Here is a 22,750-nt window from a genome sequence, read left to right on the forward strand (position 1 = left end):
TCTAGCTGGGGTTCCAAAATCCTATCAGTGACTCCTGATGTCGTCAGGGCTCCCTGTGAACAAGACTTGGGGGAAAAGGGGGAGAAGAGGGGTGGGTGGGAGGAGCTCAAGTCTCTGTCCTTTACCCCCCAGGGTGGGTCGACACACCTCATTCCTTGGGTTCCCGGCCAGTAGAACTCCTCCCACCCACAGTTTTCTTTTTTTTTTTTTAATATATAAATGTATTTGTTTATTTTTGGCTGCGTTGGGTCTTTGTTGCTGAGCACGGGCTTTCTCTAGTTGCGGTGAGTGGGGGCTACTCTTCGTTGAGGTGCGCGGGCTTCTCGTCGCAGTGGCTTCTCTTGTTGCGGGGCACGGGCTCTAGGTGCGCAGGCTTCAGTAGCTGTGGCACGCGGGCTCAGTAGTTGTGGCTCGTGGGCTCTAGAGTGCAGGCTCAGTAGTTGTGGCTCACGGGCTTAGTTGCTCTGTGGCATGTGGGATCTTCCCAGACCAGGGCTTGAACCCATGTCCCATGCATTGGCAGGCGGATTCTTAACCACTGCGCCACCAGGGAAGTCCCCCACCCACAGTTTTTGACAAAAGGGCTTCTCCAAATAAGTCACAATGAAACATTTGGGCATTTCACCAAAAGCTCTGGTCCTGGATGGGAAGGCTGCCCTGCTCCCTCTACGAGACAAGTAAAAGGCAGGAAGAACAGCTAACAGAGTTGGTGGCCAAGCAGGAGGGAGTTTGCATGCCCTGCTGGGACCCAGGAAGAGCGAGAGTTGAGGGCAGACACTACCTAGAAGCCGCGGCAGCCGCGCGTGGGTGTGTATGCACACGAGGCCTCTGCGGTTCTGCTCAGGGACCTACCTGCCGCCTGGGGGAGACCAGCTGTGTTGGACTCATCTGAGGCACAGCCCAGCGAAGCCGGTCTCGCCATTGGGGCAGCCGGGAGCAGCTCTGCCAATGACGTCACTGATAGAAGTTGTCGATTTGCGTTTTGTATTTCTGGATTATGAAATGTCTTTTAATCTTTGTCGTTGGACCTGCCGAGAAAGGAGAAACCAGTTCAGAGGTAGGGATGCAATAAGAGTCCACGTGCCCTGGGCGTGACCAGGAGACAGGTTCTCATGGCTGGGGCCGGGCTGGTGGCTGGCTGTGCCCTTGACTTCCTGGGGGCACCCCCTTTGCCATCCGCTGGGATGAGAGGACCCCTCCCCACCGCCGCCTTGTCCTTCGGCCGCGGTGAGGATTCCGTGAGCTGGTAGGTGGAGAGCACAGTGAGCTCTGTGCCTGACAGGGATGCTGCACCCGACCATGGAGGGACAGCCCCTGACCCTCTGATTTTATAGGTGAGGCTCAGGGCCAGTTGCTCCAAGGTCACCCAGCAAGCGCATGGCAGGGTGAACACTCGAACTTGAGACTTGTTTCATATGCAGCCCAGGACGCCCTGTAGGCTCCGGTCACCACGGGGTGTGGGCTTCCCTCCAGATGTCCTAGACACACACACACACACACACACACACAGACACACACACACACACACACACCCAACCCTGGATCACATTTCCAACTCATAAATAAAAAGACCAGGGTTTGGAGGGACAAGTCCCAACTCCATGTGGCGGGCACAGGATTTGAACCCAGGTTGTTAAAGACTGCATGCTTGCCATGCTCCCAGCTCCCTGCGGTCCACGCTGTGGAAGTACAGCCGAGTGCTGAAAGCAAGCCCCAGGGGGGACCTCAGGGGAAGGCAAGACCCCCCCACCCCGACCCCTCCCCTCTCGGCAGGGAGATAGGCAAAGCTAAACTAATACATAGGGTAGTTTCAGACTCTGACGTATTAGGGAAGCAAGAAGACAGGGCGGTACAGTAGGTGTGACGGTGGACTGTAGGGTCAGTGTGTTAGGGGGGACGGCAAGCTGCCTTAGCCAGGATGGCCAGGGAAGGCTGCTCTCAGGAAGTGTCCTTTAGGGTGAGACCCGGACAATGAGAAGGAGCCTTTCGGGCAAAGAATTGCGGGGGAAGAGCAGTCCAGGCAGAGGGAGCAGCAGGTGCAAAGGCCCTGGGAAGAAGGGTGTGTGTGTGTGTGTGTGTGTGTGTGTGTGTGTGTGTGTATGTGTGTGGCTGCGGGGAGCTGGATACCTGTTAGCTGGAGGCGGCCGCATCCCCCTCCCTGTCCACAGCTGGTACCACAGACACTCTGACTCCCAGAAAAAAAGATGCGTCTCCTCAGAGCCCACAGTGGCCCTGGACACTAGCAAGGGACCAGCCTCCAAGTTTCAAGGCCACTGGCTCTCCGGGCCACTCACCTAGCTCCCCGCCACTGATGGAAAAGTCCTTCTCCAAGATGACCCACTTCTGAATCTTCTGCGCGTTGGAGATGGCACACTGATTCACGGCATTTATGCCTTTCTGGATGGCCGTGTAGACCAAAGGGTCTCGCAGCTCCAGGATCTCGGACACGGTGGTCGCCTGGCTGCCTACATCCCGGCAGAACTTGATGGCCTCCCAGGTCAGTCTGTCCAGCGGCTCTCCAGTCGTCTTGTCGACCTCACACTGCCCCAAGACACCCCTGTCACAACGCCTAGCACCCGGCCCTGAGGACCAAGAAGCGGATCCCTCTCGCCTAGAACACCCACGTTACCTTCAGCGTCAGGAGGACACCCAGAAACTTGGCCTTATCTCCCACTAACATGGCGTTACTGATGATGGGAATCTTCTCCTTAATCAGGTTCTCGATGGGAATGGGGCCCACATTCTCGCCGCCAGCAGTGATGATAATTTCTGAAACAAAGCATGGCTGGGTGTGGGTTCAACCGTGACAGTCCAAAAGCCCTGCCCCTCTGTGGATCAGAGGGGACAGAGGTTGGCACCAATGACCACTCACCTAGAAAACCCCAGAAGCAGAGGAAGACCTCCGCCCATGGCCAGGACTCTCTCTCTGTCCTTCTCCAGGACACAGACCCAAAGTCACTCTGCCCTTCATCCTCCATCTTCAGATTTCCATTAAGCATCCAAGTCCTGGGCATTCCACTTGGACAGCATCTTACGAGCTCCTTGCCTATTTCTTGGTCCCCCATACCCTGCTCCAGGCCCTCCAGCATGTCTTGCTTGGAAGATAGGTGCTTCTGACCACACCCTGTCTCTCTGATTCCTCCTTCTCCCATCATTTGGCAACTCCCAAAGACCCTAAGTCCACGCTCCCCCTGGGGGGGCGGGTGTCGCATCCCTAATTTTGGCAAGCTCTAAGAGTTGTGTCACTTTCTCTCGCTGCCCCTGAAATTCTTCAAGAGCCCCTCCTCCTGCCCCAGACACAATCTTTACTTGTTCTTTCACCCTGGGATGCTTGCTACACCCACCCAGACTCTCTCCCTCCCATCCCATGATCTCACAGTCACCCTAGCTGAGGTCGTTACAGCACTAGTAATAATCAGTTTGATCCCATAATGGACATCTCTGATATCATCTGCCCAGTGACGACTCCTTTGGGTTTCTTTAGGGAGCTACTCTCCATCTTTGTGTGGTTTTGGGGGGTTGGACTGCCGGCGTGAGCGTGTGACCAGGTCTGACCAGTCGGCATATTCCGTCCTCTACAGTGATTCATTCTGAGATGTGATAGCGACCCAAGAAGATCCAGCGAGAATCAGGCCTAAAACTTGCCGACGCTACTGGGAATAATACACTCTTACTCGTCCCTTGGGTGTTAGGATGAACCTAGACTGTTGGCAGCCATCTAGTCACCAAGTTGGAAAAGCCTCTTTAAGAATGGCATCAACACAGAGGACAGCATGGTAACAGAAGGATAGAGAGATTCCTTGTGATGTCATTTTGGCACCTGGATCCAGCCATGCCGGAAGCATGACCTTTTGGACTTTTCTGGTTTTGAGCCAGTAGCATCACTTTTTCACTCAAAGCTGCTTAAGAAGGGTTTTCTGTTGCTTATCATGGAAATAATGCTAACACAGCCCTCTAATTGTATAATTACTGCCTATGTCAGGCTCCATGCCACATGGTCCCCCTCAGAGGTTGGTAACCTCCAGCCTGTGGGCTAAATCCCACCTTCCGCCTGTTTTTGTATGGCCACGAGCTCAAAGTGGCTTTCACATTTTTTAATGGTCGGAAGGAAATCCAAAGAAGAATAATATTTGTGACACATGAAAATCCTGTGACACTTGTGTTGGCAAACAGCCATGGCCGTCGGTCTGCACATCGTCTACTGCTGCAGCGGCCAAGTGGAGCAGCTACGACAGAGACCCTGTGTCCTGCAAATCCAGAATATTTACGAGTGGGCCCTTTATGGGAAAAGTTGACTGATCCCTGCTCTACATCATTTCAGTTAATCCTCACTGAATCGTTACAACTCTGTAGTTATTGTTATCCTCGAATGGCAGGGGAGGGAACAGAGGTTTCAGGCCCAGAATGGGCTTCTTTTCTGGCTCCATCCTGCCGAGGGCCACATGCTGGGCCCAGGGACAGAGCTGGGATGCGCGGACTGGGGTGTCCCTGTACATCAGTGTAAGCCTGCCCCGTGAAAGGCGGGGGCTGGGAGCCTTCAACGTTCAAGGTGAGCCTGCTCCCAGGAGGCCCCTGCGGAGCCCAGCCCCAGTACCTTTGATGCGGCCTGTGATATAGAGGAAGCCCTGGTTGTCCACGCGGCCGAGGTCCCCAGAGTGGAGCCAGCCCTCCTCATCGATGGCCTCCATGGTCGCGTCCTCCCTCTCCAGGTAGCCCATGAAGACATGCCGGCCCCAGAGGCAGATTTCCCCAACGCCATCCTTGTTCTGCTGGTACAGCATGTTCTTACACCCAGGCATGACTTTGCCGGAACTGCCAGGGGACAGGAGGGAGGAAAACTGAGGCTCGGGGAGACGAGGTCACCCACCCAGGTTGGCCTGGGTCTGTGGCCCAGGCTCCTGACGCTCTGCTCAGCCGGCCTGGGCTGGAAGCTGCTGCTGCACCCTCCCCAGGCCCCAGTGGGCATGAGAGGTGTTGGCCGAGTGGAGGGAGGGCTTGTTCAATCAAGTGAGCCAACTTCCCAAACACTTGGTGAACTGGGAAACCCAGCAGAGTTGTAGATTGTTTTATCATTACTGTTTTTGAGAATTAAAAGAAATTTTTATTGGAGTATAGTTGTTAGTTTCAGGTGTACAGCAGAGTGAATCTAGATTGTTTTTATCTTCACATAAACGGGAGAAGGACAGAGTGCTCCCGGGTTAAAAACAGCAACAGGGAATTCCCCTGTGGTCCAGTGGTTAGCACTCCACGCTTTCACTGCCGAGGGCCCGGGTTCAATCCCTGGTTGGGGAACTAAGATACCACATACTGCATGGCTAAAAAACAAAACAAAAAAACTGACTTGATTTCAATGTTTATCAACAAGGTATCTCATTTTCAGGATCTACAAGAGGTCCTTTCTGAACACCAAAACTTAAGAATTAAGATTAAATCTTTAAAAAAAAAAAGCTTTCCTAGGAATATGGAAAAACTCAGAAGCTATACAAGTTTCATGAGTTCAACCAGGTAAAGATAAAAAAATTCTGCACAGCAAAAAACACTCTTTTAGGAAGGACCACTCTTTGGTTTTGGAAGAAAACTCCAGTGGGCATTTGGGTTCTGCAGAAAACAGACCCAGATGGGATTATGGACTGGAGAAGGGGAGATACTGATGTGCGAGGTAAAGTAAGAGGCAGGAGATGGTTTTGCCAGATTGGGAAGACTGAATTTAGTTTTTGCTAAGTTCAGAGGCAGCCAGAACTCGGCCGAGCATGAGAGGAGAGCCAGCCTTGCAATATGGCGGCAGGGCGGGGGTCAGGGAGCGGCACAACCAGGAGGCCCTGTGAAGGAACACGGTTCTGAGACTCCACGTGGAGCTTGGCTTGGATGTTCTTACTGTGTCAGTATCACTGGGCTCCATCCTGCAGCCCGAGGTGAGCTGAGCTTGGGAGAAAGCCAGGAGGGGCCTGGGGACGTGTTTGAGATAAAGCACCGTGGAGATGAACTGTCCCGAGGTCTAGGGAGGTGAACCTTGGGTGGGTGAGCCCGGGGTGGGCCGTCTGGAGGCAGAGCCAGCAAATGACAAATAGGGAGAGTCCATAGAATGTTTGAGAGCCCTTCCCCTTTGTCCATGGGCTCTCGGACAAACTGGGGCTTCCCACGGTCACGAAAATTTGGGGCTTGGAGGCTGGAGAACAGGGGTCATTCTGGAGACACCAAGTCAGGATTCATCTTAGCCCAGAGGCCTGTCGACCCTCCCATCTTCATCCCTTTGACCCTAGAGGACCCAGAGGCTGCCCAGGAGGCCAGTACCTTAGAATCCGGTAGTTCTCTGGACTGGATGTGGAATGGGGTCCTGAGCTTTCGCTCATACCGTACGCCTCACCTATAGGTACGTCCAGACTTAGAAAGAACTCAGCAGTCTCTTGGTTGAGGGGTGCGGCCCCGCTGATAAAAATACGGCAGTGATCCAGGCCAAGGGAATTCTTGATTTTGGTGAACACGAGGGCCTTTGCCATGCGGTAGCTCAAGGGATTGTCATGTCCCCTATGAACATGAATGCCAAGGAGAGCTCTATAGCCATGGGGCCACAAGTGGGCTGATGGGACCCAGCTGGAGAAGGCTGAGCCCCCCTCACCACTGCCCTGTATGCCTGGCCCCGCTGGGCCCGCCACTTACCCTAGCATCCTTTTTGAGTTGACCTTGAAGCCAATATTTCTTGCCCATGAGAACACCTTTCTCCTCAAGCTTGAAGATTTGCCAACAGTTTCCTTTATCTTCTCATGCATCTTTTCCCAAATTCGGGGCACCCCCAGGAAGGCGGTAGGCTTTACCTCCTGCAGAGTGTTGACCAAAGTGCCCTGCAGGGCGCAGAGCTGGGTTAGCCACACCTGCAACCCAGATGTCCATCTCTCCTCAGCTGCTCAGCTCAGCCCAGGAGAACCTTCTCTTGGCTTATTGGACCAGGGTGAGCTCCTGACCCAAGGGAGCCAATCCATTGGCTGGCCAGTGGCCAATCAGATTATCACGCTCTCTCTGGGGATTTGGTAGAGAGCACAGACCGGTAAAATATTTTTGGAAGGCAGCGTGAGAGTACTATTAACATTTGAAGTGCAACTTGGCAACTTCACTTCTGTGGGTGACAGAATTCAGCTGAATGAAAGATCAGGTACACAGAGAAGCACGTGTGAGATATTCTTTGTGCATCATTTTGTAACAGGATGGAAACAGACTTCATGGCCAATGATGGGGGATTGGCTAAAGAAACTGTGGCCCAAGAATGCAGTGGAGTATTATGCAAGATTCTCCCCCAAACTGATCTATAGGTTCAATGTAATCCCTATCAAAAACAGGCAAGCTGGGCTTCCCTGGTGGCGCAGTGGTTGAGAGTCCGCCTGCCGATGCAGGGGACATGGGTTCGCGCCCTGGTCCGGGAAGATCCCACATGCCGCGGAGCGGCTGGGCCCGTGAGCCATGGCCGCTGGGCCTGCGCGTCCGGAGCCTGTGCTCCGCAACGGGAGAGGCCATGGCAGTGAGAGGCCCGCGTACCGCAAAAAATAAAGAAAAATAGGCAAGCTATTTCATACAAATTGACAAGCTGATCTTAAGATTTATATGGAAATGCAGAGGATCTGGAATAACCAAAGCAATTTTGAAAAAGAAGAACAAAGTCAGAGGGTCTGTTACCTGATTTTGAAACTTATAACAGAGTAGGGTGATCAACTGTCCTGATTTGCCCAGAACCGGAGGTGTTCCTGGAATGTAGGATTTTCACTTATGAAATCGGGAAAGTCCCAGGTAAACAGGGACAAGGTGGTCATACTACCATAAAGCCAGAAAAATAAAGTCAGTGTAGTTTTGGTGTAAGGATAGACATAAAGATCAGTGGATCAAAACTGAAAACCTGGAGATGAATCGTCACATTTATGATCAACTGACATTCAATAAAAGTGCCAAGGCAATTTAATGCAGGAAAGGATATCTGCATACAAACAAACACACGAGGGCTTAGCTAACTTAGAACCTTCTTGCCAAATGCAAAAATTACCTCAAAATGGATCACAGACCTAAAAGTAAGAGCTAAATCTAAAAGCCCTCCAGAAGGACACATAGAAGAAAATCTCTGTGACCTTGGAGTAGGCAGTGATTTCTTACAAATGACACCAGAAGCATGGAAGAAAAAAAATCAATAAATTGGAGAGTCAACACTCATTAGAGGTAAACACGTTTTGCTTTTCAAAAGACACTAGTAAGAAAATGAGAAGACAAGCCACGGAACTGGGAGAAAGTATTTGCAAATCATATATTGGATAAAGGATTTGTATAAAGAACCCTTAACATTCAACAATAAGAAGATACACAACCAGATTTTTTAATGGTTAAAAATTTGATCAGACATTTTTCCAAAGAAGATATACACACGGCCAGTAAGTCGGGAAACGTTGCTCACCGCCACTAATCATTCGAGAAATGCAAATTAATATGGGAGATACCACTTTGCATCTACTAGGATGGCAATAATAATAAAAACAAAAACAAGTGTTGGTGAGGATGTGGAGAAATTGGACCTCTCGTACACTTCTGGTTGGGAATGTAAAATGACACAGCCACTTTGAAAACATTCTGTCAGTTACTTATGATGTAAAGCCAGGGTCCAGTGGTTAAGACTCTGCGCTTCCGCTGCAGGGGGCGCGGGTTCGATCCCTGGCGGGAGAACTAAGATCCCACGTGCCGCGCGGTGCAGACAAAAAAAAATGTTAAGACAGCTTTGTTTCCTGGTTGACAATTTAAAATTTTTTGACAGTATTCGGGGTTGATAAGGATATTGGAGACTGGGAACTTCTCAGGCGCTGTAGGCGAGTGTGTATACATTATGTTTTCAGCCGGAAAATAAAGTATTCATTTACAGAGTGTCTAGTGTGTCTCGGACACTGAGCGTGGGGGATGTGAGAGTGACCGAAAGGGGTCAAGGAGATATTTAAGCAGGGAACTAAATGACACGGAGGAGCCAGCCATGTGAAGGACAGGAGAATGAACCCCCTGGAAGGAATTACAAAGGCCCTAAGACTTAGCCTAGGGGAGATTATCCTGGATTTTCCAGGTGGGTCCAGTGTCATCACTGGATGACATAAGGGGTCCTTATAAGAGGGAGGCAGGAGGATCAGAGAGGTGTGACAGTGGGAACAGAGGTAGGTGTGTGTGTGTGTGTGTGTGTGTGTGTGTGTGAGAGAGAGAGAGAGAGAGAGAGAGAGAGAGAGAGAGAGAGATTTGAAGATGCTATGTGCTCCTGGCTTTGAAAATGGAGGAAGAGGCCACAAGCCAAGGAACATAGGCAACCTCTAGAAGCTAAAAAAGGCAAGGAAACCAGTTCTCCCCAAGAGCTTCCAGAAAGAACACAGTCCTTCTCATGTCTTGGTTTTATCCCATTGAGACCCATTTTAGACTTCTGACCTCCAGAACTGTGGCATAATAAATTTATGTTGTTTTAAGCCACTAAGTTCTGTGGTCATTTGTTCCAGCAATCATAGTAAGCAAATACAGAGGATGTAGCTGAGGAAAGTGCAGAGTTCTTTTCTGGCTCTGTTAAGTCTCTGCAAGGTCAGGACATACAAGAATTCTTTCACTTACTTAACATGAAAAACCTCCCAAAGATGAACTCCGGCTAAATGAAGAGGTAACCCCCAAAAAAGAACACAAGGACCTTAGAAGACAGAGGATTCGGCACAGGAGTGGGAGGAAGGGATATCCCTGCATGACAGCTTGTAGAAGCTACTGTTGATGTCCTCTTCAGACCTCTGATTGTCCACAGCTTCCCTCTTTTTCAGAGAACTGCCCTTATTCAGAAATGCCTGGGAAGTCATGCATCCACATGAGTGTATAAACCTATAGCCAATGACTCTGAGATGGGGGTACAAAAGCCCAGACCCCTTGCCTCAAAGCAGTACCACTGTGGTGCCATTCACGCTTCAGAGATTCCCATGGGATTGGTTTGCTTAAGGGCAATTCCACTCACATGCCAGCTGAACTTCCATCCTCTCTTCTCCCCTTGCCGTATCTTGCTCCCCTCACTCCCTTACAGTTTTCACCTGAGAGATCCTACTCAACTAATTACAAAAGTCTCCATCCCATCTCAGGTTCTGCTTCTAGGGGGCCCAATCTAGGACAACTTAAAACAACAACCAGTCCTACTCAGGGCAGAAGGATGGAGGAGAAAATAACGCAGTAGGTGTTAGAACATTTGGAAAATCCCGATAAGCATGTGACAGTTGGGATGGAGCAACTGGACAGGTATACAGAAAACTTCCACCCAATTGGAAAAGAAAGGCAACTGTTAACTCTGGGGAAAACAAAAGGTTGTACCAGACAGGAAGTGTAATCATGTAGTAAACTACATGGCTCCGTTAACTAAGAAATCTTTTCATTGAGAGGGCGGGTAAAGGGGAAGCAAGTGAAGATGGGGGTGTAAGAGGATTAAATCCTTGTCTACTGCAATAGAAAAGTAATAGGTAATATTTAAAAGTGCATGAATCATGAAAATTATTACATATTTTTTTAAAAACTGGAGGTGAATGCCAGAAGAAATCTCTTGAAAATTCTGGAGAGTTTGCCTCTGGAGGGTGGTTCGGACACTGCTGTTTTTCAAAAGAGGTCCAACATCCCTTATCTCAAACCCTTGGGGCCAGATGTGTTCTGGAATTTAGAATTCTCTGGCCTTCAGAAAGGTAATATGGTGCTTATTTGTTATATGAACCCCACAGCGGTGTCTTGGCAAGCCAGCTGAAATCCTTCACCTTAATATTTCTGCAGGTACACGTATTCCCAATACGTGGGATAAAAATGAAGACTCCAGATAGCTTCACATCAGCTTAAGTCAGATTTTCCTGCCAAAAACGTTTGGTTTGGGGAGCATTTTGGAGTTGGGAATACTGACTTTAAAAAAAACTACACACGTACACACACGTTCTGCTTTCAATACCATTCACATCTTAGTCTTAGGTTGTTCAGTGTACAGTCTGCACAACCATGGATACCATGACTTGGATAAAGATAAAAACTAAAAGAAGGTGGCCGACTGTTTCAAATGCTGCTAACTGGGAGCATCAGACGAGGATGGAGAAGGAACCCCCCAGATCTGGGACCTGAAGGAACCATCCACACCTCCGGGCTGCCCTTAGCCTTCATACCTTCAGTGCGTCTGCTTGAGCAAAGTAGGTGAAAGCCCCGACCTTCATGGGTATCCAGACATCCATCATCTGAGCTGTGATGTGGCTGAGAGGAAGGTAGCTGACCACCACCTCCTGCTTCTCAGGAGCATAAGCCAGATTGAAGTCCCTCGCCACCGACCCTGCCGTCCACGTGATCTAGAACACAAATCGAGCTTACAGTCCAGTACCGTTCCGCGCGCCTCATCCTTGCCCGAGGGCCATGTAAATACAATTATTTAACAAACACAAAGCACCTGCTTAGGCACCGCTCTTGTACTTTACAAACATTGAGTCCCTTAGTCCTCATCTGCACACACTGGGGTTGATAACTGCGATTCTCGCATCTTACAGGTGGGGAACAGAATCACAGAGAGGTTCACTGACTTGCCTGAGGATGGAAGGAGCAGTAAAATTCGATGGGAAGCTTTGGGGGATTACCAGACGCCCTAGGATCCAGCAACAGACTCTAGAGTCGGAATGTCTATCGGGGATAGTCAGAAATCTGAAGGATTCAGAAAGTGTCCCAGAATCAAATCCTGACTCCGCCATTTACTAGCCGTGTGACCCTGGGCTATTTGCTTAAAAATCCTTTGCAGCCTGTATTTGCTCATCTGTAAAAGGGGCACAGACCTTCCTCGTGCCCAACATAAAACTATAAAACCAACACTGTCCAACAAACGAAAAGGCCACCCATAATCCCGTGGCATTAATACCCCAACAATTAGTATGTTAATGTTTTTCTTTCTCCGGTGCATACGTTGATGGAAAGTTTTAGCGTACCTATGATTTTGCAATCTATATTTTTTACTGGTGCCATAAGTCTCTGGCAAACAGTCGTCTCGTTAATGCAGCCACACGGGCCTCTGCACTGTTCCTCCAACACATCAGGCAAGGTCCCGCCTCAGGGCCTTTGCACGGGCTGTTCCCGCCGCCTGGGATGGGCATCCTCTAGCTGTCTACACAGCTGACTCCTCAAGATGTTATATTCTGGTTAAATGTCGCTTCCTTACGGAAGCAGTCTCACATCACCCGGACTGAAGTTTCCAGCATCTTTCTAATCCGCTACGTACTACTTGCCACAATCTGAGTGGTTTCATTTGTTCATTCCCTGGCTGTCTTCCCGAGCGCCACCATTGGGTCTGTTTTGCTCAAAGCGGTTTTCCCGGCACATAGTAGGTGCCCAGTAAATTTTTGTTGAATGAATGAATGAATGAGGAAAGAGAAGTTACATTTAAGTGTAATGAAATATGCAAAGCACTCGCCCTGTAGTAAGCCCTCAAGATTTGTCCCTCTTCTTTCTCTGGGCCTCAGGATGGAGGGATTTTCCGTCTGTACCCACAAGCCCTGTCACCCACAGTGACCCAAGGAACCCAGTGCCCATTTGTTGAGAAAAGGGGCTAGGTGTGTGTAGACCGCGATTTACAGTGGTTTAGACACTCCTGGGTTCAGATCCTGGCTCAGACCTTTCTGTGCTCTCTGACCTTATGCAAGTCATTTCCCCTCTCTGAGCCTCAAGTTTCCCAATCTCTGAAAGGGGTTAATGACACATCTTACCTTGTGGGGTTTCTGTTAGGGGTTAGTGTGTTTATCTCAGCATGGCATAGTACCCTATAAACGGGAGAAGCTTTGAGCTGTTGACGTATGTTGAGAACATGGGACTAGCTTTGACTTCCTGCTGTAAAGGTGATGATGATTTAAAAAATAATAGCCGACAGGGATTATTTTTTAATCCCAATGTGCCAGGCTTTGTTCTGAGCATTTTATGTCTGTGTGGTAGGTTAAAGACAACTGCAAATTCTCTGCCACCCCTGCCATTCAGAGCTGAAGTCTGTTTTCCTTTCCCTTCACAGGGCTGGTCTAGTGACTGGTTTTGACCCACAGAGTGGAGCACCGTGTAAACTTCTGACATTGAGTCCTAATAGACTGCAGCTTCTGCCTTTGTATCAGGGCATGCTTGCCCTCGGAGGAGCCAGCGCCACGTTGAGAAGTTCGACAGCCTCGATGCCCCCATGCTTTGAGGAAGTGCAAGCCCCGTGAAACACGTGAGTGAAGCCCTGCTTGGACCTGCCAGCCCAGCCTGGGCACCAGCTGAATACAGCTGAGTGACCCCAGCTGACACTCTGTAGGGCAGAAAAGACACTTTGCCAAGCCCTTCCCAAATTCCAGACCCAGAAATAACACACTCTTGGTGTTTTAAGTTGCTAACTTCTAGAATGGTTTGTTACACGGCAGTAGCTGACACAGTATAGGAAATAATTTAACCTTCATAGCAACTCTGAGAGGTAGCAACCATTCTTGTCTCCATTTTACAGATGGGCAAACCGAAGCCCAGAGAAGTTAAGGAAATCTTCTCAGGTCACATAGTTAGCAAGTGGGAGAGCCAGGATGCAGATCCAGGCAGACTTGCTCCAGGGGCTCGGCTTTTGTCTGCCCTCTGTGAGGACATGATCTCACTAGACATGAAGCCACTGGGAGCGTGGACGCTGGCCAGGGTTGGGTGGGGGCCTCATCAGACTCCATTCATTCAGTCCACACAATGGATTGAATCCTCCTGTACACCAAGCACTGGAGACACAGCAGTGAACCAGACAGATAGCCCCTGCCCTCAAGGAGCTGTTGTTCATGATAAACACGTGACTGTATAATATGGCAGTGCAAGAAAAAACAGTAGCCAAATGGGGCTTGGGGGCTAATGGGATGGTTTATTTTTCTTTGCTATTTTAAACGTGGAAGTCAGGGAGGGCTTCACAGAGGCGGTAACATTTGAGCAGGGACCCGGAGGCAGTGAAGGAGCAAGTCATGTGGGTCTCTGGGAAATAGTATTCCTTGTAGAGGCAACAGCCAGTACAAAGGCCGGTGTGTGCTGCCAGCTATTAAGCTGGGTGGGTGGGGAAAGCCCTTATAAAGTAGAAACGCTTCATTTGAAAACTAGCAGTCTTGGGGCTTCCCTGGTGGCGCAGTGGTTGAGAGTCTGCCTGCCGATGCAGGGGACACGGGTTTGAGCCCTGGTCCGGGAAGATCCCACATGCCACAGAGCAACTAAGGCAGTGTGCCACAACTACTGAGCCTGCGCTCTAGAGCCCGAGAGCCACAGCTACTGAGCCCGCGTGCCACAACTACTGAAGCCTGCGTGCCTAGAGCCCTTGCTACGCAACAAGAGAAGCCACCGCAATGAGAAGCCCACGCACCACAATGAAGAGTAGCCCCCGCTCGATGCAGCTAAAGAAAGCCTGCATGCAGCAACAAAGACCCAACACAGTCAAAAATAAATAAATAAATTTATGGAAAAAAAAAACCCAACAACTTTATCGAGCTGTAATTGACATACAGGGAACTGCATTTGAAGTGTACAATTTGGCACATACGGACTATGTCTGCACCCGTGAAGCCAGCCATCACCAACATCAAGATGGTGGACATTTCCATCGCCTTTGTAATGCCCCTCTCTTGCCCTCCGCAGGCAGCCACTGATCTGCTTTTGGTCCCTGTAGATACGTTTGCGTTTTCTAGGGATTGAACCCGGGCCCTCAGCAGTAGAAGCACGGAGTCCTAACCACTGGCCTGCCAGGGATGTCCCCCATAAACAGGATCTTTTAGCATGTATTCTCCTTATTCTTTCCTAACAGTAACCTAAATAACCATCAGATTTGGACTCCACCCAGACGTGAGTAAGTTTTCCCCAAGCACACGGCCTTCCTCAAGTAACTAAAACAGCTTCTGCTTTACCTCTGAATCACGATGTGTATACTGCCCTTTCATGTATTTATTTTATCAAACACGGTTCTGAGCTCAAACAACTCATGAGGCAGCGACTGTTCCATTGCACCCATTTTACAGATGAGGAAACTGAGGCTTGGAGGTGCCAGATGCCCTGCCCAAGATCACAGAGCCAGGTCTGCCCCAGAGTCCCTGATCTCAACCCGCGCACTATGCTGCCCCCAGCCTTGGAAGCGTTTGCATAACCCTCTATGACCCACAGATCAAGGATCCCCCCATGTGCTGGGCCCCTAAACGCCACTGTGCCCCTGTGGGTCAAGAACAAAACTAGCCTGAAGACCACTGCCCCGGAGTGACGGGACCCTGGATGCTGCAAATTTCGTCCCTGTCAGCAGAGACAGCACTTACGTTGTCATGGCTAAGCATCACCCCCTTGGGACAGCCTGTGGTCCCAGAAGTGTAGATGATCACAGCACACTGATTGGCCTTCTGGCTCTTTATGATCTGGTCCAGCTGGGACTCGGGGATGCTGTTGCCAAGCTCCATGAAATCATCCCACTGCGGAAAGAAAAGACAAGCGAAGACCTAAATAGACATTTCTCCAAAGAAGACACAAAAGATGGCCAAGAGGCACATGAAAAGATGCTCAACTTCACTAATCATTGGAGAAATGCAAATCAAAACTACAATGAGGTATCACCTCACACCTGTCAGAATGGCCGTCATTAAAAAGTCTACAAACAATAAATGCTGGAGAGGGTGTGGAGAAAAGGGAACCCTCTTGCTCTGTTGGTGGGAATGTAAATTGATACAGCCACTATGGAGAACAGTATGGAGGTTCCTTAAAAAACTAAAAATAGAGTTACCATATGACCCAGCAATCCCACTACTGGGCATATACCCAGAGAAAACCATAATTCAAAAAGACACACACACTCCAGTGTCCATTGCAGCACTATTTACACTAGCCAGGACATGGAAGCAAGCTAAATGTCCACGAACAGAGGAATAGATGAAGGAGTTGTGGCACATATATACAATGGAATGTTACTCAGCCATAAAAAGGAACGAAATCGGGTCATTTGTAGAGTTGTGAATGGCCCTAGAGACTGTCACACAGAGTGAAATAAGTCAGAGAAAAACAAATATCGTATATTAACACATATGTGTGAAATCTTGAAAAATGGTGCAGACGAACCTATTTGCAAAGCCAAAATAGAGACAGTGTAGAGAACAAACGTATGGACGCCAAGGGGGGAAATGGGAGGGTGGGATGAACTGGAAGATTGGGATTGACATATATACACTACTATGTATGAAATAGATAACTAATGAGAACCTGCTGTACAGCACAGGGAACTCTACTCAGTGCTCTGTGGTGACCTGAACGGGAAGGAAATCCAGAGAAGAGGGGATCTATGTATACGTAGAGCTGATACATTTCACTGTACAGCAGAAACTAACACAACATTGTAAAGCAACTATACTCCAAAAAACAAACAAACAAAAGAAATGGAGGGTGGGGACTCAGGGTGTGTGAGTGGGGTCCTCGGCACCTAGGAGTTCCCTTCCCCAGTCAGATCTTGCCCCACCAGCTTCTCCCAAAGCATGATTCCCAGCAGGAGGAAAGGCACCTCTTACAAAAGCCCTAAGACGTTCGCTTCTTCTCCTCCACTTCCCAGGCAGGCTACTCAAGCACCGGTGCCTCGGTTTCCTCATAGGTAAAATGGGAATGACATCAAGGCCCAACTGCTTGGGTTGTTTTAAGCAGTAAATGGGTTAATATATGTAAAATGCTCAGCACAGCAGAGTTCAATATTATTTGTGCTGTGCCTTCCCAGATGCCACTCAGCACCTCAAACTTATTAGTTACCAGATTGATGTGGCTGAGGGCCACTGTGATTGGTTTAAGCTAGAAGGTCCCATCTGCCTGGGCCCCAGTGGTTAGACTGGGTCTGGGCATGTGACCTCAGGTGGTCCAATCACAGTGAAGGTCGGGGCTTTTGCTGGAAGTGCTGGGACATGAATGCGTCATCTGAACGTGAATAAGATGTAGCCATAGGAGCTGCTGGACCATCTCAGGACTAGGGGGAATCAAGGCTGGCATGGAGCCAAGATATGAAGAGAGCAAAATGGAGTCTCGGTCACATTATTTGAGCCCCTGGCTCCAGCCGTGCCTGAAATCCACACCCTAGGTTGTGGCTATGAGCCAATAAATGGTCTTTTACGCTTAAGCCATTTGGTGTTAGGCTTTTGTCACTTGCAACCAAAGACATCCTTACTGATAAGAGATACATCATCTCCCTATGGCAGATGAAGGAGCTGAGGCTCAGAGGTGGTAAGTTACCTGCCCAGGGTCACACAGCAGGTAGACAGAGGAACTATCATTCTAACCCAAGACTGTCTGACTCCAGAGCCTGTGCTCTTAATTAGCTTAGAATTTGGTGCCTCAGGAGGAACTGCTGGGCTGTGTGAACCAAATTTCACCTGGGACCTGCAAAAATTCTACCTCTGAGCCCCTAGTGAAGCTCTGGTTGAGGGTAATGTTCTGTCTGCAAGACAGAGGGCACTCCAGGTCCTCCAGAAATGGCCAGTATTGCCTGTAGCCTGCCAGGGCAATGCTGGCCCCATCTGCAAGGGAAGAACCTTTACCCAGACCATCTCTAACAGGGTGGGGTGATGGTGAGAGGAGGAGCACCCAGAAGCCTTTTGCAGGACCCTGTCCTTTCTCTGAGAGATGCCTCAAGCCCTCCCCCGCAAAGGATGCTCCCCTAATCGTTGGTGAAGACCTCATTCTCCCATGGCCACAAGTGATTGGATTAGGTAGACCCCAGACCCAGTCCTGTCCAATCCGGTCCTCTCTCTTGGCAATCTGGAATTGGTCCTGAGTCCAATCCCAGGCATCGTAACCTACCCAGTTAATTGTCTTATTCTGCCATCCCCCTGCCCCCGAATTTCACCTTCTGATTTCCCAGGCGCTTTCTTTTTCTCTCAGTTGTAATGAATGTCTTCCTAAACTGAATCTAAAAACGGTAGGTCCTGCTCACCCTTGCAGAGAAGTAGATACTAATCTATGTCACAGAACTCTTCCCTATAAATCATTGTCCTTAACCAGGGGTGATTTTGCCCCCGAGGGGACTTAGGCAGTGTCCGAGGATAGTTTTGATTGTTTCAACTGGGAGGGTGCTATTGGCATCTAGTAGGTGGAGGCCAGGGATGTCGCTCAACATCTTACAATGCACAGGGCGGCCCCCACGATGAAGAATTATCCACCCCAAATGTCCAACAAGGCTGAGAAACCCTGCTGTAAATACTATTTCTAACAAATGAGTTGATTTAACTTATCCAGGCTTAAGATATTGTTTCTGTGTTGGTCATTTTTAACCTCTGAAAGGTCTGTTAATTCTGATCGGCTGTCTTACTTAATTAGGCATTGTCCTGGTCTTAACATTTAAATGTTTTCTGAAAGGTGCACGAGCTGGTGAGTGTTTTGGCCAGAAAGGATCATTGACATCTTTCCTCCCGCTTGCGTGGAGGGCAAACCAAATAAACTCCATGACATTTTAGGACTTGTGATTTGGGACATGGGTTTGCTGGCCTAACAGCGTCTCATCCTGGCCCCTCACAGACCTCCTGCCCTGACTTCTGTGAGTTAACTCATTGTATCCTTAAAAACAAAACCCAGGGCTTCCCTGGTGGCGCAGTGGTTGAGAATCTGCCTGCCAATGCAGGGGACACGGGTTCGAGCCCTGGTCTGGGAGGATCCCACATGCCGCGGAGCAACTGGGCCCGTGAGCCATGGCCGCTGAGCCTGTGCGTGCGGAGCCTGTGCTCCGCAACAAGAGAGGCCGTGACAGTGAGAGGCCCGCGCACCACGATGAAGAGTGGCCCCCGCTCGCCGCAACTGGAGAAAGCCCTCGCACAGAAACGAAGACCCAACACAGCCAAAAATCAATCAATCAATAAATAAATTTAAAAACCAACCAAACAAAAAAAAGCAAAACCCAAACCCCCTCCTTTGGCTTAAGTGGGTTTCTGTTGCTTGCACCCAAGCATTTTCTGACTCTAGAAGACCCTGAGGCAGAGTGAATTTGCAAAAAAATGACTGCGACAACATTTACGGTGTCACCCACTCTTCAGGGGCCCCGCCCCTCCCTCAGTAAGAGCTGAAGTCTGGGCCCTCATGCAGCTTGGCCTTGCTGGGTAGTGTGTTACTTCCAAGAATAGGTCGTTAAAGATAGGACAGCTTCCACCTGGATATTTCTCTCCCTCAAAACATTCTCTCTGGAGATCTGAGCCACCAATAAGTCCAGAGGTCCTGAAGTCATCATGCCGGAGACAGCATATGGAGACACCACAGAGAGACAGGAAAATGTGCTGGAGGAGCCCCAGCTGTAGGGTTGGGACCAGAGTGAGGACCAGGGGCTTCTCCTTGAGTGCAAAATTTTAGCGGATGTGGGGAAAAAAAAAAAAGCTTGTAATCAAGATAAATAGTACTTTAATGCAATAATTTAAAAGTCACTATCAAAGCAGAGCAAATTCATTATGAATGAAACATCAAAAGTTTAAAAAAGGCTCCAGCAGTGCTGTTGGTCCGAGCCATTGCAGAAATGTGCACCCCATATCCCTATTCGTATCTATTAAAACTGGCTAATGGTTTTAATAAAAATGTTGATGACTTTGCATCTATGAAAACCAGGAAAGTAAATTTATAATAAGTTCTGGTTTGAATACAAATGAAATATTTAAACTTAATGCTGTGAGTGCCAGCACATCTAATTTTCAGTGATGCAGTATTTTTTCAGTTACCCTAATGGTCTGAAAAGCAACTAATAATAAAATGATTGGTATTGTCTTATGCCACCAATTTTTGGGGCGATTTGTTACACGGCAATAAATAACCAGAACAGACACCTTCTGGTAAATCAGAACCTTCATGCCAGAAAAAAATTATCTCAAAAGCCTCACCCCCTTCCCTTGTGAGGCCCCTTCCTCTCCCTCGCTCACCACCCACTTCCTTTGTGAGCCCCTGCCCACTTCCCTGGTTTGGCCTCACCCTCTCCCTTGCTCACTACCCACTTACTTTGGGAGTGCCCTCCTTCCCTTTCAAGGCTGTGCCCTCCCCTTTGCTCAGTGCCCCCGCTCACACTTACAGAGTACAGGTTGTTACATTTGCTCTCCTTCACTGGCAGCCTGTACTGAACGATTGCTTTTAGGGTCTTCATCTTGATCTTTGGAATCTGAAAAAAAGTTGTGTATGGACCTCATGGTAACGGGGCCCTGGAAGAGCGCATTCTAAGCTCTCTCCCTCAGGGACCTCAGCCTCTTTCCCTCCCCCTGCCCATGAAGTAAAACTTCTGCTCTTTGTCTTGACTGACAGGTAGGTATCAGTAGACTGCAACCATCACAGAGGGTTGAGGGCAACAGCCTCCTGAGTTCTGCTGTACAGAGCTGTGGTTTTGGTCGGTGAGTCGAAGGAGGCCCTCCCGGCTCTTCGTCTCCTGGCACCTTATGCTTCACAGCCAAGATCCAGCTAACCTTCTGGTTGGAGTAGGGCTACTCCATGAAGGTGGCTGGAACTGGCGGGGGTTCAGAACTCTCTACCTAAACCTAGACCTGTAAGGTTCAGGTAACCAGGCCTGTGGGATTCTTGCCCCCCTGTTTGTGCAAAGGAAGGAGTGTGCCTGTATGACATTTCTAGCCGATCCAGTGAAGAAGTCATTTCCAACATCCAGTACGCTCCTTATAACCAGGTCTCTGGCATGACCTGGAGAGAAGAGATGACAGAAGTGCTTGTAACAGCTGGACAGGAGTTTTCCAGAGAGAGAAGAAACAGATATCCGAAAAGCCTGAAGCAGGTAGTAGCTGGGATGTTGGAGGGATATAAAAAGTCCAGGCTGGCTGGAATGGGGATGGAAGGGAGAAGGCCGGGGGAGGATGCAGGAAGGGATGGAAGGGCCAGGTAGGCCATGCCTTGGAGGTGACAGCAGGAGTTTGCAGTTTATTCTAAAGGAAGAAGGGAAGCACTGGAGGGTTATGAGCCGTGACCGTCCCCCAGAATCAAAGATTTCCAAGTGGAGCTGAATGTCCAGTTTGGGAGGAGAGTATCAGAAGCCTGGCTTTGAATCTTCCATACAGAGCAACCAGAACAAGAAATCTCCCACAAACTGCATCTTTGATGAAACTAAGAGATGGAAATAATTCATGCATGTGAGGTTGAATATACCAGAACAAGGACAAGAAGCCATAGCAATGAGGTGGCTGCAGGGGAAAGGGTGGGGCACGTGACCTCTTCTAACGGTGGAAAAACCCAAATCGGAAACCAGTATTCACGGCAAGGCGAAGGGCCCCACCCATCACTCATCACCCATCACCCACCCCGCAGTGTGTTCTGCTGCGAACAGGACAGACAGGGCATGACATGAGTACCAGGGACCAAAGAAGCATGCCTTCAGAAAGCAATTTCAGAAAGTGGACGTCTGTCCTCACTGAACCAGCTCAGGAATTAGGCGTCGAAGGAGGCCTGGTGGCGCAAAATATCCCGTTTCACAGAGTCTGGCTGGATTCCATTGAGGCTGGCAGATCTGCCCGGATTTCAGAGAAGTTAAAATGTGGGGAAACACACGGCCCACGGCGTTCAGAGGATGCCATCCATGGCGAGACATCTCAACTCGAGAGATATCAAAAAGTAACTCAGGAAAGATGAAATATGGTATTAAAAGAAACAGGAATTCCTTGGTGGTCCAGGGGTTAGGACTCTGCGCTTCCACTGCTGGGGTTCCGGGTTCGATCCCTGATCGGGGAACTAAGATCCCACAAGCTAGGCGGTGCAGTGGCTCTCGGGGTGAGCCATGAACCTGGCCATCGAGGCTCACCCCTCCCAAGGACTCCCCTCCCCTCAAGATCCTTCTGCCCAAAGCTGGTTCAGGCAACTGCAGCTCATTCAAACACAAGTCATTGGAAACGTTTCTTGCAACATTACAAAGATAACACAAGGGGGGTAAAAAAAAAAAAAAAAAAAAGGAATAAGAGAGGGTCAGATTTCACTGTGCGCAAAAAGTCACTGCAAAGCAAAGGAAAATTGCCCCCTAAACTTCCAACGTAAAACCTAGGATGTAATGGGGTAAACGCAGCTGGGAAGGAAGAACACAAAGCAAACATACAAGCCCTGAGGGGAGAGCCAGACATCAGAAAGTAGTGAAACAGGAAGTGGTCGGACTTATGAAAGAAACGGAAAAGAAAGACAAAAGCATTTCCGAAAGGAGGACAATTATAAGAGGTGAACATAGCAAGGATGACAAGGTTCAAAATAACTGTTTCTAAAAGAAAACTGATAAACAGTGAACTGTATATAAAATAACACACAAACACATTTTTAAAAACAGAGACTGAGTAGGAAATGAATACGCATTGGAAATTAAACTCATCCACTCCACGCACATCCACTCCACACATACACAGCCCCCTCCTTCCCCCAGTTTCTGGCAGGCAGCAGTGGGGGGCGGAGGGGTTTACCGAAAGGATTTTCTGCAGCTGTAGGTCATTTTCCACCAGCAGGATGTTCACTTTGGCGTGAGCAATGACATATTGACAGGCTTCCGCAGAGTTGGTGGCATAAATACCAACACAGAAGCCCCTGGGAAAAGAAAACACATGCACGAGTGTGCCCCACACACCTTAAGTCGAGAACGAACGTCCTGGAAGGTGGGGGGAGGGGAAGCGTCTGCGGGGGAGGGGGAGGGTCTGCAGGGAAGGTCTGAGTTTGCAGCCTCGGCACCAGCTTCCCTCCCTCCACAGCTGGACAGTGATGATGAGAGGATGGGCTCCCGGGATGTCATTATGACCTGGAA

At 49.3% G+C, this 22,750-nt stretch overlaps 1 protein-coding gene across 1 annotated transcript in view; it reads right to left on the minus strand.

Moving 5' to 3' along the window:
* Positions 1-954: 954 nt before the first annotated feature.
* Positions 955-22,750, minus strand: part of ACSBG2 (acyl-CoA synthetase bubblegum family member 2) — a 27,903-nt gene continuing 6,107 nt past the window's right edge. Inside the window, exons 4-13 of the mRNA XM_024745916.1 lie at positions 22,416-22,536; positions 20,054-20,140; positions 15,309-15,458; positions 11,163-11,339; positions 6,658-6,839; positions 6,292-6,525; positions 4,595-4,812; positions 2,630-2,769; positions 2,295-2,541; positions 955-1,028 (exon numbers count right to left, since the gene is read on the minus strand). Of these exons, the coding sequence (XP_024601684.1) occupies positions 955-1,028; positions 2,295-2,541; positions 2,630-2,769; positions 4,595-4,812; positions 6,292-6,525; positions 6,658-6,839; positions 11,163-11,339; positions 15,309-15,458; positions 20,054-20,140; positions 22,416-22,536 (1,630 nt within the window). The remainder of the gene's footprint in view (positions 1,029-2,294; positions 2,542-2,629; positions 2,770-4,594; positions 4,813-6,291; positions 6,526-6,657; positions 6,840-11,162; positions 11,340-15,308; positions 15,459-20,053; positions 20,141-22,415; positions 22,537-22,750) is intronic.

Source organism: Neophocaena asiaeorientalis, unplaced genomic scaffold (genome assembly GCF_003031525.2).
Source record: "Neophocaena asiaeorientalis asiaeorientalis breed wild unplaced genomic scaffold, Neophocaena_asiaeorientalis_V1.1 scaffold357, whole genome shotgun sequence".
In the NCBI taxonomy this organism is placed as follows: domain Eukaryota; kingdom Metazoa; phylum Chordata; class Mammalia; order Artiodactyla; family Phocoenidae; genus Neophocaena; species Neophocaena asiaeorientalis.